This window comes from Fusarium mangiferae, assembly GCF_900044065.1.
Source record: "Fusarium mangiferae strain MRC7560 genome assembly, contig: FMAN_scaffold013, whole genome shotgun sequence".
NCBI classification, from domain to species: Eukaryota; Fungi; Ascomycota; class Sordariomycetes; order Hypocreales; family Nectriaceae; genus Fusarium; species Fusarium mangiferae.
In genome coordinates, this window is record NW_024573933.1 from 369,390 (window position 1) to 385,907 (window position 16,518).

The 16,518-nt window shown below is 47.5% G+C and overlaps 8 protein-coding genes across 8 annotated transcripts; 4 read left to right on the top strand and 4 right to left on the bottom strand.

The window, feature by feature from the left end:
- Positions 1 to 595: 595 nt before the first annotated feature.
- FMAN_00126 (uncharacterized protein) lies at positions 596 to 1,091 on the top strand (the record flags this gene model as incomplete). Its single annotated transcript, XM_041821939.1, has 2 exons — positions 596 to 619; positions 675 to 1,091. 2 exons carry the CDS (start codon positions 596 to 598, stop codon positions 1,089 to 1,091), a joined length of 441 nt encoding a protein of 146 aa, XP_041687669.1.
- Positions 1,092 to 1,419: 328 nt separating this feature from the next.
- FMAN_00127 (uncharacterized protein) lies at positions 1,420 to 2,241 on the top strand (the record flags this gene model as incomplete). The annotated part of the gene is made up of 1 exon (XM_041821940.1): positions 1,420 to 2,241. One exon carries the CDS (start codon positions 1,420 to 1,422, stop codon positions 2,239 to 2,241), a length of 822 nt encoding a protein of 273 aa, XP_041687670.1.
- A 259-nt stretch (positions 2,242 to 2,500) lies between these two features.
- On the bottom strand, positions 2,501 to 3,883 carry FMAN_00128 (uncharacterized protein; the record flags this gene model as incomplete). The annotated part of the gene is made up of 1 exon (XM_041821941.1): positions 2,501 to 3,883. One exon carries the CDS (start codon positions 3,881 to 3,883, stop codon positions 2,501 to 2,503), a length of 1,383 nt encoding a protein of 460 aa, XP_041687671.1.
- Positions 3,884 to 5,782: 1,899 nt separating this feature from the next.
- Positions 5,783 to 6,937, top strand: FMAN_00129 (uncharacterized protein; the record flags this gene model as incomplete). Its single annotated transcript, XM_041821942.1, has 1 exon — positions 5,783 to 6,937. One exon carries the CDS (start codon positions 5,783 to 5,785, stop codon positions 6,935 to 6,937), a length of 1,155 nt encoding a protein of 384 aa, XP_041687672.1.
- A 476-nt stretch (positions 6,938 to 7,413) lies between these two features.
- Positions 7,414 to 8,415, bottom strand: FMAN_00130 (uncharacterized protein; the record flags this gene model as incomplete). The annotated part of the gene is made up of 1 exon (XM_041821943.1): positions 7,414 to 8,415. The coding sequence occupies one exon, from the start codon at positions 8,413 to 8,415 to the stop codon at positions 7,414 to 7,416; it is 1,002 nt and encodes a 333-aa protein (XP_041687673.1).
- Positions 8,416 to 10,596: 2,181 nt separating this feature from the next.
- FMAN_00131 (uncharacterized protein) lies at positions 10,597 to 11,277 on the top strand (the record flags this gene model as incomplete). Its single annotated transcript, XM_041821944.1, has 1 exon — positions 10,597 to 11,277. The coding sequence occupies one exon, from the start codon at positions 10,597 to 10,599 to the stop codon at positions 11,275 to 11,277; it is 681 nt and encodes a 226-aa protein (XP_041687674.1).
- Positions 11,278 to 11,914: 637 nt separating this feature from the next.
- Positions 11,915 to 12,694, bottom strand: FMAN_00132 (uncharacterized protein; the record flags this gene model as incomplete). Its single annotated transcript, XM_041821946.1, has 1 exon — positions 11,915 to 12,694. The coding sequence occupies one exon, from the start codon at positions 12,692 to 12,694 to the stop codon at positions 11,915 to 11,917; it is 780 nt and encodes a 259-aa protein (XP_041687675.1).
- A 206-nt stretch (positions 12,695 to 12,900) lies between these two features.
- On the bottom strand, positions 12,901 to 16,035 carry FMAN_00133 (uncharacterized protein; the record flags this gene model as incomplete). The annotated part of the gene is made up of 5 exons (XM_041821947.1): positions 12,901 to 13,527; positions 13,592 to 13,988; positions 14,042 to 15,052; positions 15,117 to 15,781; positions 15,838 to 16,035. 5 exons carry the CDS (start codon positions 16,033 to 16,035, stop codon positions 12,901 to 12,903), a joined length of 2,898 nt encoding a protein of 965 aa, XP_041687676.1.
- Between the last annotated feature and the right edge of the window lie 483 nt (positions 16,036 to 16,518).

The window sequence follows — 16,518 nt, forward strand, 5'->3', positions numbered from 1 at the left end:
TGACTCTTAAATGGCATCTTCCCTTCTGGGCTGACAGTTTTCACCTCACAAAGTCGCCTAAATCGCGCAGTAGGCTTGGCTTGACTAATTAGAGACGGCGCTCACTGAATGGCATACGAGTGCTATTGTCTTTCATTAACTCTATTGGTTTGAGGGACTTTTGATCTGCAGGCCAACGGACCAACAGTGGGACTTTTGGAGTATATATCACCTGCCTAAAATGCTGTTATAGTGCAAAGACAATGAGATTTGCGTGCAGGAAATCTGTAATACGTAGGTGAGAACGTTTCAGAGTGAAGAAGATTTTAATTTCGCTTCTCGAAGATGTCATATGCCTGAGGTAGGCCACCACGACACCTCGTTCGCAGCTTACCTAGCCTGAGGCGGGTCGATGACCCTGCGCCGCATTCCACGGCTAATTTTACTGCCTTACGGTGATTTCCAGATAAAGCAGTTCTGTTGGATTATATATAGGTATCCATTACCCACGCACTGCACGGCCCGCCTGACAACTTCTGCCATTATTACATACTTCACTTACATCCTTGCAATTGGTTCTAAGTCCTTCAGGCACATCCAACGGTTCGCTATCAGTATGGCAGAAACGCAACAACCGAATGTTCGTCCAACTAACAGAGTTCTCAGTGCAATGAGAATTAACTTAACAACTCTAGGCTCAAGTCCTCGCAGATCGACAATCCGCGAGGGATAATATGTCACTGCGCGATATACGAAGATCGATGAAGAGAGATCCAGACGGACATGGTATAACTGCACTCGGCTTTGATGGTGTGCTGCGTACATTTGACGCCGAACGGAATGTTCTTGATGCAGTTGGCCTCAATCCATCCCAGATCAGAGAATATTACGATGGTTTGCCAATGCCTGAGAGATTCCTCGCCGCAGATGGCCGTAATGTATCGCGTAGGGATATGCTCAATCCCAATGTGGAGGATATTCCTAGGAAACCTACAGAGGAGGACAGAGCTAGAACTCGGGCATATAACGAGGAGTTGAAAAGGCGCGGAGTCCAATGCTGTGTTACGGACAAGTCAGCAGATGACAGTGAACTTGTATCAAATCATACATAGTCGCTTTGGCCAATAATCATAGGGAGACCTTTAACACGCTATTATCTTTTGCCTGTCCTCCTTGACGTCTCCCTTATAACATTACGCAATATATATAATTTTCTCTATCTTCAAGAAAGTTGCAGTAACGTCATCGTCATCAAACCACTGCAGGCAGCACTTGGTCCCCATTCGGCGTACTCACACTTGTCTTGGCTTAATGAGTCCTAGCGCCGTATGACTGCAGGAGAGTAGTTTATTCCGGGCCCTGCCTAAGAGTGCGTCAAAAGTATCTCTCTTCTCTTCATTTAGAGGTACCAGCACACTCCTAATCAGCCACGCACTCAACATGAATCAAGAAAGGCGCGAGAAGATCGAAGCCGCACTTCGTCGGTACCGCGAAACTGTTCTTCAGCATAATTTATTCTTACTCCGTACTCTGGTTAAAAAAGTCGAAGCTGAGCCTACTCCTCCGAACTGCTCAGAACCGGTGGCACAGAGCCTACGGATGCAGGTAATCCAAGAGCTCATAGAAGTTCCCGAGTTCATTGAAACGCCACGAGATATCCTTAATGAGAGCGTCATCTCTTCGTTGATCTTGCCGGCCTCGCTCGAGGGTGTGGATGACGATCCAGCGGACCCCTCGCTAAGACGTGAATACTTCGCCGGCATTAAGGCCAGCATCGCAGACAGGGGTGTAGAGGTTGCCGAATTTCCTCCCTCAGATCTGGAGTACCTCTGCACACTTGTTAGCGGCATCACAGGTCCAGGGCTGCCATTCCATCGTGAGGCATGCCAGTTCGACTTCATCACCCCTCTCCGACCTGGGAAAATGAAGGCCATGATTCAAGCTGTCGGTGTGCCAGTTCGGAGCGATGCAGCACAAGGGGAACGTAATCAACTCACTGGGCTTTGGGAGGATTGGGAAATTGCTACAGTGTTCAAAGTTGGTGGTGGCCCTCGTGGCTGGGGCGGCTCATTTGCTTTGTACTGCAGGAGTGAATATAAGAAGGAATGGAAATGGAGATATGGAGTCCATGATGAAGAGTGGTATAGCGATGTCTATGAGGATGTGGAGGAGTTTCTTGGCTTCTATGCTCACTTCAATGAACAGACTGAGGAAGACCTCGAGGATGACATAACTAGTCTAGAAGCATTGGCATGTTTCTAGCAATCCACGTTCGAGCTGTCTAGCACCGTTCTCTATTACCTCTATATGAGGCTTTGCACCAAGCAACACAAGAGTATCAGTCTAGTGGCACCGGCCCAGTGGGGTTTTGATCCCATAACCATAGTAACCACAGAAGCTGTATTGCCTGAACTCCCTATTCTTGATTGTCAAGACGATAATTTACTACTAGCAAACATAGTGTAGCAAGTGTAGAAATCCGTACTGCTCTGGCGTAGTCTAACTGAATGGTTAGATATATTCACAGCATTGCTCCACCTATCGCAATAGGTTGCTCCTGGCTGTAATCTGAAAACGAGAAATCCGATACAGAATTATCAGCATAAGGATATTGATTCTGGAAACACTGCGTTCCAGGGAAGCCGAGCTCTGACGTTTGATAGGAAACTTCGGAAACCTCTGACTGTGCAGCAGAGAAATCAAAAGACAAGCTTGTAGTGTCAAAGGGTGCAACGAGCGATTGGCTGTCAGATCCCTCTGTGATATAACGCGAAACAGTGTCCAGCTGCACTCCCGCAGATTCCTCGGGGCTTGGTTCAGAGATAACAGATGTTTTGCTGGAGATCTTCTGAGACGATTCTTGCTCAAAGCGAGCCTCAACTTCATCCAGAACCCCCGCAAGTAATTGGTACAGTTGATCATTATAACTGGATGGCTGGTCTTTTGCCTCCACGAACTCAGATATCAGTCGTCGGCCCTCATCAAGCCAAATCCCGCGCAGAATGCCTATAACTTCTTTCACGACGCCGTCCAGATGTGGCTTTGGCATAGGTCGGCGTTCTCCAAACAGTATCGTCCAGATCCCATACCACTGTGCCTCTGGCGAAAGGGTTTTCCCAAAGCGAGCCTGCAGAGCCTTCTGAGAAGCTGGGGAAACACTGTCCCAGTTTGCGCCAGATCCTGGGACACAGGTTTGTTGCAAAATATGATTTCCTTGCAGGTTCAGGGATGAGAATCCCTCACAGCATATCGGGCAGTGGTAACGCGCTGTATGTCTTCGCTTTAAATGCTGCTTGACGTCGGAGATGCGGACCATTTTGAGGTTGATACATTCGAGGTGACGCTCTGGATTCTTTCGGAAGTAAGGGCAAGCGAATCTCTTGACGATTTCATTGGGGCTGTGATCACCGTCTTCATCAAGGTCATAAAGATCATCGCTGAGTCCAGCTGTACGTCTCCTTTTGCTGGGAGTTGAGCTGCGGGATGGAAACTGCGGACTCTGCTTCTCTTCCTCTTTAGGATATTGATTGCTGGGTATGTTTGAAGGAAGTCGGAGAGCATCTAATGATAGTCCGCTCCTATTTTTTGTATTTCGTGAAATGGGGATTGGTGTATCTGGTCGTCCTTTTAAGATCACGCCATTTAGTGATGCAGCCTGCGTTGAGAAGGCATTTTCTTTTAACCCAGTCAAAAATTGATCTAACAATGTGTCTTCGCTTGGTACTAGAAATGAAATACAAATTAGCCTTGCCTCTGTAGTGTAATCTAGGCGTTTTCTAACTTGACTTTTGTGGATAAATTTCTGCTGTTCCTGATCTTGGCGGGGCTGGTGAGATAGGTCTTCCATAAGGGCCTTGAGAGACGCGATTATGGAATTGCAACCTCGATAATGGACGTGTCGCATGATTATCAGTTGTTGTTGTTGTTTTTCTTATGTACTCATGTATAGTTGCTTCCTGCATTAAAGACATTGCTTAGAACGTCTCAAACACTCGTTTGGAGGAGTATGGGTTTGTTTGCTCGAGGCCATAAAATGAGATGACCAGCCGATGCGAGACTTCGCTTATTTACTGGAGCTGGACGTTTGGAAACCCGTTGGTATGGAATGTCGATGTATCAACTTGAAGGTGCATTTGAGCCTCAAGGCGGAGTAAAGGCGTTTAAGTGCAGAAGGACTGTGAGACCTGATTACCCAGACGCTACATATTTTTGTGAGGGGTAATGGTACAATGGGTGTCGCTCTTCTCAATTGGGTGATTTGGGGTTCGATAATCTCGCCATTCGGCTTGGAGTGATTGGTTCAGCTCGCCTTGCATTCATTGGCAGGGTGAACTAGGTGTGAGAGTACGGGGGAGTATGTCACACAAATGTGGCCGATGTGCTGGCAGTCGCTGAAAAGAATGAGGGGGGATACGCCAAATCAAATAAGCTATGTGTAAGATGAGCGACGGCTTTTCCTAATTTCTCTCTGTATATAACATGACCTAAATCTCTCATTTTGCCTCTATTACCACCTTGAAATACAAGCCACAATCCCCTGGTGGGAGACAACAAAGCAATTACAAGGCGCGCGCAGCCGCTGAAATGACACCGGAAAGGGCGACCGCCTAAAGTCGTGCCTTGGGTGGTGGGTTCGTTGGCGTGTCTTTTGAAGGCTGGGGCTGCACGCTGAGGTGGCCCAACAGTCTACCCTGGATATCCAAGCCAGGGTCAACCAGCCAGTCTTGGACGCGATCACTGTACTTTGTGACGGCACCCGATTGGTGCGAGGGGCTGCAGGAACGGCTTTATCAGCATGTGGTGTGTATCTCGATGATCGAAGATCGAAACAGACCTTTCGGTTGGAGCGGAAAGAGTCATTACGTTGGCTGAGAGCTCATGAGCTTACCAGGTACCCGATTGCCCAGGTTACTGTCGGAGTCATGTAAAACTCTCGAAAAGCTGGAAATTGCATTTGATTATGTAGCATATATAAACCTAACATGTTCCGCAACTGTGTAGATTTTCTCACAGTTGAAGGCTTCACACACGATCGTGGGGACCTCATTCAAAGAATTGCACGATATTGTAAACATCGAGTCCTGGCAAAGAGCTCAGCAACCACGCAACAGCCACCAGCAAAATACGGGTACTGCAGGTTATCACGAATTACATTTACAAAGTGCATCGTAGCCTCGTTAAGACGAAGCCACCACATCCGGAATCAAGCTTACTCTTCTAATTAAGTTAGGACTCCTCAATTGTGGGCGAGGCCTGACGGGAGGAGGCCCTCGCTGAGGTGCGATTGACGTGGCCAGCGCCCTAGCCTCAGTGCTTTGTTGTCAACTGTAGGCGCATAAGTGGGGTCTGCGCTGGCCGTGACAAAGCAAGACGGAGGCTAATTCTTAGAGGCCCCATCACCAATCATTAATTAACGGCCTTAAATTCAAGCATATTATCTCCAACCAGAAGAACGTTTAATTGCCCGCTCGCAATTGTGTTGGAACATGCAGCTAAGTGCATTCAGAACCCAGATTTGAGGAAACTGAGGAAATGCCTTGATACCTGACTCAGTCAAATCCGTGCCCAAAGAATGATGTTTGTTAAAACATGGCCTCGACGATAGCCGTTCTCCTCGTCTTTGTGTGAACTAGTAGACTTGCGGCTCCTCCACTTAACATCTTAAGTACACCAGGAGCCGATCTTATATTTATGATTTTACTGAATGGCTATAGCTTGGCTTTCAACACTCGCTTTTCTATCACGTTATTACTGAACCTCCATCCTCAAGTCCAGATGTACTACCCCAAAAGTTGGTACCAAGATGAACCCGGGGAACAGTGAGCCCCGCCAAGTCGCCAGCGAATCATCTCTTCAAAGCAGCCGCAGGGCGAACAAGCGTCGCCGCCACGATCAGAACGGGGGAGGTGATGAACAAGACGGCCAGAAATACCCTCAAACAAGGGAGGCAATAGTGTCCTTCGAGTGTCCGTTTTGCAAACATGATCCGCACCGATATGCCGAGTGTCGGGGCTACCAGTTAAGTCGTCTCTCGGATGTCTTACAACACATCAGCCGACAACACCGACTGGTCGAGGTCAACATAAAGCCTAATGGCACAGTTCGAGAAGAGGACATCGTTCTCTATTGTCCATTTTGCCGCCATCTGTTCCGTGGCATGGGTGCTGCACATCGGCTGCGAGTCCATTCCACGGCGGGAAACCAATGTCAGATAACGAATATCGAAGAAACAGGTGTCATGTTGGACGGAGAAGTCGAGGCCCTGAAATCAGAGCTTGGGTCATGCAAGGGGAAAAGTGAAAGAGAAAAGTGGTTCGTTATCTGGAAAAGGCTCTTTCCAGGGCAACAACCTCCACTGTCGCCCTACGTTGAAATCAGTGTTCCACGTCTACAGATGGAGTCGATACTCCACGATGAGCTTGAATCTATACAAGGTTCTCCTCCAGAAGGAGTCCAATCGATTGTTAGACGATGTGTGGATAGAATCTACAAACCTTCGCCACAACCCCAAGTCAGCCCTTCCGTACACCCACAAGCACAGTCGAGTAAATTGCCCGCGGCCCCAGTGCCAACCTACAGTAGCACACCCGACATGCATTCTGATACAGAATTTGCATCTCATACTTTGCAACCACAAACGCAAGGCTTTGACTACAGCTCTGACCCAACCTATCTTGGTGTTCAAGGAACGCCGACTGGGGGACAGAAAGAAAATTCCTTTGACTGGAATAATACGTTGACGAATTACAGTGCACCAAGTCCAATTCCGGGCTCTATGGCACATACGAATTCTGGGAACAACTTTGCTTCCTCTGGATATTTTACTGTGCCCGGCTCTGGATATCCTCCAGTTCCGTACGTTGGATATCCCACCGGCTCTTTCGAGTCGGTAAATCAAGACAATGGATACTTGAATACACGCGGAAACACTACGGGTCGCCGTGGCTCACACTATTGATCGTGGCATGCGCAGTACGGTCTATGATATTTTACTAAATAAGGAGGCTTTTGGACTCTAAAAAACTTAAATAGACCAAGTCAATCTTAGGGCCGCAAGGCTCAATTACAACTAGCATCAAGGAGGAACTTTTATCTGTTTAGCCTGGAGGAAGATATTGGGTTATGCTCTTATGTGCGGGTTGACTTTCCATCATTTGATTCTTCTAAGGTTTAATCAACGCGAAAGTTTACAGAACTTTGATGAATATAATAGAAAGGTGTTTCACCCCCCGGCGTCATTCATTAAGTCCGTGCAAAAAACTGATCGTGAGAACTTTGATCTAACTTCTAAGTAACCTTGGTGAAAGAAACACACCTATAGAACAGTTCAAGATTTATCTATACCCATCTCGATCAATCCTTTTGAAGCCATAAACTCCTCCCTAAATACGCCCCCAATCCATAACATGACATCTAGCCCATTCTCTCAAAGTCCTACTCTTGAATAACCATTTGTAAGAGATCCTGCAGCCCTAGTTCATAGAGCACACTATGATTAGTACTGCCCTGGCTCGCGAATGACCCTTTACGGTCGAGAATCTCCGAGACAAGCTGCACACCGTATAGATCCCAGAAGTCTCTTGCCATCGATGCTTTGAGCCCAGGGCCTCGATCCAGATACGGGGAGCGGGGCCACTCTGTGGCAGGAAAGATGATAGACCACATTCGATTCCAGCGCCTCTTTTCACTCAAGTACTGATCATTGGCTCGTATCATCAAGACCTTTTGGTCTTCGTTGACCCCATCCGATGGGTCTGGGTATCGCATTTTGCATCTCCCGCTCAAAACGTGATCATCGCGATCAATCAACGAGTTGAACTTCTGATAGCATCTTGAACAATACGGTGATCGGGAGTGGTGTTTCATGACGTGCTCGATAACACCCTCGCTTGACTTGAGGCCGACAGTGAGGAGGCATTGCCGGTGTTTCTCTGGGTCGTAGATGTAGAACGGACAAGCAAAGTGAAAGAATGCCTTGGTGAGGGCTGCATATGAAACAAAAACAAAGTCGTCGTCGTCAATGTCGTCTTCCTGCTTCACTTGCCGCCTGCTTGAATTGCAACGAGGCGTTCTGAATCGTTCCTGGGGCTGCAACCTATCTTCCGGTGGCGCGCTGTATACTACTCCGGGCATCCATCGTTCGAACGAATCTGTTGACTGCTGCAGTAGGTCCAGTTTCAGGCGATGGTATGCAGATGCAGAATACCGAAAAGGATGTCGGCGGTCCAGATTGGCCTCAGTTGCTGCGCCTGGCCATTCGTCTGGTTCAAGTGTGGCACACTCGCCTACCGCTTCACTATATCGATTGGCGGCAGAGCTTTGGCAATCGCCCGCCCTGTAGTTTCTAGCGCCCCGATAGGGCAGGGCGAGATTTGTGTGATGAGATTGAGGCCGCTGGTTCACGGAAGGCCTGTAATAAGATCTGTCGTCGCACATGGCTTTCTTGAGTAATGGATACTTATCTAAATGTTGCGGTAGTTCCTGGATATTTGCAAGGCAGATACAATTCATTTTGCCACCAGATATATATATAAAACTCGTTTTTCGGTGAGCTTTTATTGTACCCAAGGCTTTTGAAACCCAAACAGCACAGCTGTGTATACCTCTTCTAATTGGCGGCTTGGCTGTACTGAAGGGAAATCTCATTGGCTTGGCCACGGTAGCTAGCAGGCCTCAAAATAGGCGGCCCTATAACCAAATCGCTGCTGCAACAGGCCACTAAATTAGAAAGAGTGGAGATATATTCATGCCCGGATTCTCATGCTATGTCTTTGATCCTGGGAGGTTCGGTGACCATAAATAGGCGACCTCTAGCGCGTTCTGTTGAAGTAGATCTAAACCATCATTGATATATCATGTTTCTCTGCCGTTGATTAAGTATCGGATCTGTCTGGTATGCTGATAAATCGCTGATCTTTTAGGCTCCTGTAGCTGGTAAATCTGCAAGCAGATTGAGGGAGAGATTTGTCTAGTGTTTCGTTAGGCAACCTCAGCAGCGGCGGTACCCAATTGAATTATGTCATCAGCATTTTGCTGCAAATGAGCCCTCCTTAGACATCAATCTTGATGCCCTGCACCCTACTATTGGTCTAATGGAGACCTCAATTGTTGTACACTAGGCCTTGGGCAGTAAATTATCCATTGTGTTACGTGGAAAGTCGTTTACTGGAACTTTCCCTTATATGAACACGTCAGTGTCGCACATAGAAATCGATCAACATTCTTGCTCGCCTAACATACACTTTCCAGGCCCATTCTATTGCGAACAGCCTGACCGATCCTTAGGCTGGGGTGCCACAGACTCCCGAATCTCTTTCTTGTGTTGAATCCCTGTTGATTTCTTTGGCTCTTCCATTCCTTCATCTCGTAAAAGCCAGTCGTGTTTTGATCTATATCGAGAATCACAACGTCATAAGAAAGGCTCACATTACTGCCATAAGGCCTATTCTCGTTCTCTTGCTTATATTGGTCCTGGTATATTACTTCTAAATACCAGTATTTTTAATAATATTAAGTTAAAGGGCTAAAATAGAGAATTAAAGTAGCTATTTTATTTTATAAAGAATATATTTTAAATTTTTTTAATATATCAAATATAATTATTTTTAAAAAGTCTTATAAAACTTATTTTATATAATTATATTAATTAATTAATATATTCCTTAAACTACCTTTTAGAAAAGTATTATCTTAAATTAATTGGCCCTATAGCTAATAGCTTATATTATATGCCTTATACTTCTAAATAACTGACTTTATAGAGAGAGTTAAATTAAATCTCATTTATTTCTATGCATTAACTCGAGGGGATTGAGCCTTGACTGGATATGTAAGATGTGAAGGATCACACAGATAAAGGCTCTGGGAATCGATTAAGCTCCGCCATTCGCGATACTTCACCATATATTATCTTCGGGGCGCTTGATTATGTATGGTCTGTCATACTTTGGAAGGTGGTGTTTAGCATTAGACTTTGAGAATACCCGTTATTCTTTGGCTGAAACATCAGTTACTTGTGGCTTTGTTTGGAAGTAGATATGAAAGCGTTTTCTAAGATTAACTTATATTGACTCTGATAACAAATTGTCAAGACATTTTCCCAGAATAACGAACGTTCAACCTTTCCCTTTGTCTTGGTGGCCGAAGGAATTTAGTTCATAAACTAAAGGAAATGTGGCTGGCTGACCTCGCTTAATTTACCGTTCTTTTCTCTTGCAGAACATCAGATCCGCCTAGCAACCGGCTCAAATAGGCAAAGCTTCAAGCCTCAAACTATCGTTGCGGCAACTGAACACCAATCACCTGGATGCACGTATGATACGGGAAGCTATGTCAAATAGCGTGGCGGAGACTCCAAGCTCAGCTTGGTTGAGGCCTGGAATCAATGACCCTCAGCTGACCCGCCTCAAGTATGTGACAAGACCGAATCGGGGCAAGAATGCTTTTCAGGACTGAGACATAAGCAACAAGAAATGCTTAGAAGCGAACGTTCCCTATAAAGTCGTTGAGATCGCCTTCTCGCCACTCACCATCAATAGCTTCTCTTTCTCTATACAGACCTATTCTTGAAACACACAATCATCCGACCCTATTTCACTTTTCTTCTTCACCTTTACCATGGGTTTCTTTGATAACCTCTGGGACGGCGTCAAGTCAGCTGGTGGCTGGGTCCTCGACCACTCGGGCGATATTGCATCCGCCGTCGGGACAGTTGGCAAAATAGCTGGTCTCCTCACTCTGGATAATAGCACCCACGCCTTTGCCGCTGATACTACTCTGAACAGCCAGGAAATTGAGACGGACTCACAAAAGCTCGCCAAATATCATCAGAACTTTGCCTCCGTCAGTGATCAGCTAACTGTCACCGCCAAATCGGGAGTCAAGGCACCCCCGAAGACGACTGGCCAGACCACCACCGTCGATGACAGCCTTGTTGGCTTGTGGACAGACCCCAAGGGCCTATCGTCCGATGGGAAACCTTCTACATCGATGTATCATGATCTTTCGGCTTTTATGGGAACTATGAACATCCCGGTTTCTTGGAAAGATGACTCTGGACATGTTCATGATACTGTCAATGAGATTGGACAGGTTTTCTTTGCAAAGACTGGACCACAGGATCTCGCAGAGCTTTCTAAGAGCGAGAATCCTATCGCCAAAGTCAATGCGGAAGTCTCAACTCAAGATGGTTACATTCATGCCTGCCACGTCTACTACCCGATCCCAATGGGAAACGGTAACAGCTCGCTGCATAGTGCTATCCATCTTAGCTACACCACTAATGTCGGAGCTCCTTAAGTTATGAGCTAGATGTATGCTTTGTAGTTGAAGCTTGTGGCGGGGAGCTTGAATCGGCATAGAGAACTTTGCATAAGCTCCTCTTCGCTGCCAAAGAGTTCCAAGCCTCAGTCTTCCTAGTGCAACAAAAGACTGAGGCAGGCAGCTTGGGTATTTTGAGGACATGGCCGCATGGCTTGACCTTCTCTGGGCGGGAACCTAGCTAGCAATTTATTATATTGTTTCTCTTATATCTCTCTTGAAACAAAATTTTGGTTAACCATTATTGCACTCATTAACCTGCACTGGTACGCTTACTACCTATCACAACGTCATAGTGAAACAGGCGGGCTTGTGAATTTTGTCAATGAGCACCAATACCAATGGAGCAATCAATGGTCATCTTGTATTAACATAAGAACAAGCAGTATCCAGGACTGGCACTTCACGCAACAATCCCATTCTTGCTATATCTGTTTTTAAGTTTGCATATCAGCCCCGAAAGGTATCCAAGCATCTCCAAAGTCCATTCTTGCTATAATCTACCTTAGCCTTTCAAGGTACAAAGCGCATTGTAAGAGAAATGCCTCTATATAATCCAAAGGAATTCTATGCGGTGACTATACCCAGATCGTCTTCTGAGTTGGTATAGGGAAGCTCAGTCCAAGCTGGAATCTAATGGAGGCTCCAGAATCATAGGTAGCTGATCGAATTGACGGATAACCGGAATTTCCCTTCCAAACAGAACTTTCAAGGAGCTGTTGGAAGCGGGGTAGTACAAAATAGGCGTTATTTTCGCATCCAGAGCACCCTTGATATCAGCCTTGACAGAATCACCAACCATATACGCGTCATCTGGTTCCACCTCCAGCTTTTCTAGCGCATACTGGAAGATCCTGACATCAGGCTTAGGATGGCCAGCGTCTTGTGATGTGATGACGCACTCAACGAGATCGAAGACGCCAATGGCTTTAGCCTTTTCTAACTGAATTTCGGTCGGGCCGTTTGTGATGATAGCAGTGCGATAGCCATTCTTCCGAAGGCTTCTCAAGGTCTCGATGCTTCCCGGCATAGCCTTTCGATTCGCCCTGTATATTCTTTTATATACACTCCGAAACCGCGCGATACATTCAGAGTCCGGTTCTTCAAGGTCTAAACTCTTAAAAAAGAGCTTGCCCTTTGCTGAATCCTGGTCTTCGTGTGCTATTTCATTTCGGAGACATTGGTCGTAAACATGATCAAGGGCTTCGTTGTATTTGTCAACAAGCACGTTCAGCGGGATTTCACGCGGAAGCGGGAGTATAGTGCGTACGGCGGACATGGCGGAGTAAATTGATTGCTGGTGATTGAATAATGTGTTGTCAAGATCGAAGAATACCATGGTGCGAGTAGGCTGAGACTCGATCGTGAAAAGATTGCCTGAAGGTGGGAGTGGCATGACGGGGATTGTTGACTTTGTTGACACAAAGATCCTATAAATGACGGAAATATTAGGGATATGAAATTGAGAGAGGTCAAAAATGAACTTGAGTACTCATTTTATAACTACATATCAAGGTTATACTCGCAGGAACTTTGAGTGGCAATAGTGTTAACTTGTGGCTGAGAGCTTAAATCAGCACACAGAACTTAGTCTCTCCCACCTCAACCAGGCGTCTTCATTTGCGCCAAAGCATGCCATATTGTACCCTCCCAGTTCTGTAGCGAACTCCATAACTGCGGCTTGACTGCTCGTGTACCATCTCCACCGGATCCCGATGCCGTAAATGTCGCCAGGATCTGGCGCATCCCCTCTGTCTCGTATACCCTAGAGTAAAGATCCGCTCTCTCAGGGTTCCCAGACTCGATTTCCTTATCGATGAGAAATGACACGTATAACTGAACCAAGCCCGCTGTTGCAGCCATGATTGGGGCCGCGAAAGACGTTCCCTGCCGAAAGCCATAACCACAAGGAACTCCCTGGACAAGGGTTCCTAAGTGAGGGGGCAAGCTCTTCGATTCGTGCGGGTTATACTCCTCCAGAAATTTGCCCCGCGATGTGGTTCCCCTGACAGATATGACTTCGGGCCAACAAGCAGGAGCTAGTTCCGGTGAGAGGCCGCCTTCATTGCTGGCCGCGGCTAGCATGATGAGCTTTGGATGAAGATGTCCGTTTCTCCTATCTCTTATGGCGTCTTCAATGGCCACCTTCAGGACCGCCGGTTCTGTCATGTAGCCAAAGGACATGGAGATGATGTCAACCATCCACACAGTTGCAGCATGGTGTATGGCCTGATAGAGGCTCTGTCAGCACAATATCTCGGTAGAAAAACCTATCAGGGTAAGCTTGACTCACCCGTCTAATACTATCCAAAACCCCGTCATGTGTCTGGCGGTTGACCATATCTCTCCTGTCGGGGGCGATGCGGGCGACATAGATGTTGGCCTGCGGAAGCAACATGAGAAGAAGGGTGGCGATGCTTGTGCCGTGCTTCCCTCTTGTACCAAAGCTGCCAGCTTCTGCACCATCCTCGTCAATCATGCCCGCACTTGTTGGGGTGGCAAAATCTCGCCAAACTATTCTGTTCAAGTCATTAGGGTCACCTGCACGTTCTCTCTTGAAAAAGTTGCAATCTGGATCGCATCCAGTATCCAAAATACAAATCTTTGGCTGTTTCCCCTTGCTTTTAACACGGTCGTGGACATCACGACTGAGGTCTAGAAAGTCTGATATCCATTCAATACCTTCCGTCCTAATGTGGTCAAACAAATCAGACAAGTCAACAACGGAAGAGAAATTACATACGCCTCTTTTCGCCCCCCTCTGGGCTTTTCCAGGAAATTGATAAAGCTCTTGTACTGCTCAATCTTGGCCGAGGTACTGACATCAGCTCGACTAGGGTATCCTATTGTCCGAATATGGAGATCTGGCTGCGCTAAAGTGTCCGCATGGAACGTGGATAGATAAAGCAGCCTCAACGGGTGAACGACATTGCGTATGAGCCAGTTTCGTTTCTCCGTCAGACGCGTATGGGTTTTGCCTGGACCGCGAGCGAAAAGGTTGACGTCCAAGCAATTCACGATTGCCTGTTGGACAAGCTGATGGCCTTCAAACTGTGACCGAGCATACCCTGCATACTGAGCTCGCCGCACGTGTGCCTCTGGCCACGTCAAGTCGTTTGTTAGATCCAAGTCCCCCCAAATATCGAGAAGCAGAAGGCCGAGAGAGATCGGACCAGGGTAGAATCTCGCACCTCCACGATCTTGGTGAAAGTCCATTCCCAGGTCGCTGTGATAAACGCGTCTGAGCTCATCTTCTGTCTTAAAATCAATTCGGATGTAAGGGTGCCGATGTGAGAAGAGGGACAGGCCAGTGGCAGGCCCGATCTGAGGCTCCGGCGGACCCTCTATGTCGGGGATTGTGGACAGGGTTTGGAGCGTCCACAGTTGCTGGGCTGCGAGTCGAGTATTGTAGTACTGGCTGACGGACCTACCGACGACGTAGGCCAAAAAAACCTTGTCGTGAACCGACATTTTTGCGACATCCCGCTCTAGTAGTCGAGGTGCTTCTCTGTTGCCTGCACGGCATGTTAGGCGTCGGGCATCGGGGAGCTGTGAATCATGCTCAGGCATATGCGCTTCAAGGGCCCTGGCCGTGTCTGCTGTAGCGTAAAGAATGGGTTTCGCGTTTTCTAACTCTGAGGAGAGTAGGCAAAGGCGGCACCCGTGACTGGGAGAAATATAGCTTTGACAAAACGTCCCTTCCACGACTTCCTTCACACTCTGTTCCGGTTGCCTTCGTCGGCTCATTTCTGCTCTGAAATGCATCAGCACCCGAACTCGTATTTCATGTTTCCATCGCATGGGAGATAGATACATACCTACTGATTACATTTACTTCTGCCTCATGGTAGCACTTTGTACCGCCCCCCTTTATGCACCCGTGTCTGGTGCTTCCGGGTATGGAAGCGTTGAAAATAGCCTCGTATATCCAGGTACCCTCCGGGTTTGGAGGTGACTTTGGATCGTCAAGTCGTAGGTGAAAGGTCCGGAGATGGTTTTCTTGCGGCTGAAGCGCATGGCATAGGATCTGGGGATTCAAGGCAGAGTATAGCACATCTTCTTCGCGCTGAGACTCTTTTTCCGATGGGAGACTGCGTTGGAGATCAAGTGTTGCTGAACCCTCTGAGTTGCGTCGCATCTTGGCAGGTCGGTTCATTTGGGACTCGTCCGACTCGATTTCAATCCGACGCTTACGTCCGTGAGAAATCGATCCATCGATGTAATCGAGCACGTTATTGACTGGGTTTTGTGCCGCGTTTGAAGACACTCCTCCAGCTCGTGACCCGTCCCTCGAGGCACAAACTTGGTCAATGAGGACATCGACCCTGACGGGAAAGTTGCACTCAATTGCGTGTCGAATGGAAGATTGGAGTTTAGGATTGGCTTTGCCTTTTTCGATCCGGGCAACGGAAGACAGCTTGGGGTAAGTCGTGGATGTTAGCTCGGAGTCAGGCTCCCAAGACGAATCGCTGGAGTATGTTTTCTGAAGATCTGATTAGCGAGCTCAAAAATATGTAGATGGCGATGGCTGATCCATACAAGACAGGTGTCTTCCAGGAACCGCAACAGAATCTCAAGTTCTGGAGTGTTGGGTGGTAGGGTGAACGACAGTCGTCTCAATTCGATAAGGCTGATGAGGCGCAACCTCTGCTCGCCGCTGGGGGCTATGATTCTGGAGCTCTCCTCGGCGATACGCGCCAGGGCCTCAGCCGCCACTGGACGCTCCAGCGACTGCATTTCCATCAATAAAACGTAAGATGTAATTGAGCTTGATACCTACTTCACTCTGAACTGAACTAAATGCCTGGGGGGGATGGTTTAGCTACCATCAAGTTCTGACGCGCGATAAAGCTCCCCCGTAAGCGCCGGGGCTTCTGCAGGTCTCTGCAAACCAGCCAATCAGAAAGAGGCTTGAATGGCTCAGAAGACCAACCTGTTGCGAGAGATCTTGGGATGCAGTGCAAGTAGGATATCACATCTCTAACCCGCGCTGCAGTAATCGATTGCATGACTAACATCTCATTGATGGACCCAGCGATCCTGGATGACTCCACTGACTGTCATAGTCTCCGCAACCTTGATTAGGTCCGTGCAGTCACACTTCACCTCGGATAGGTACAAGGGCCTGGTTCTTGTCCTTGAATTTACACAGACGGGATTTCAGGCATCAGCACTGGAATGGACGATATCTTCCTTCCTACCTACCGAGATACAGCTAGC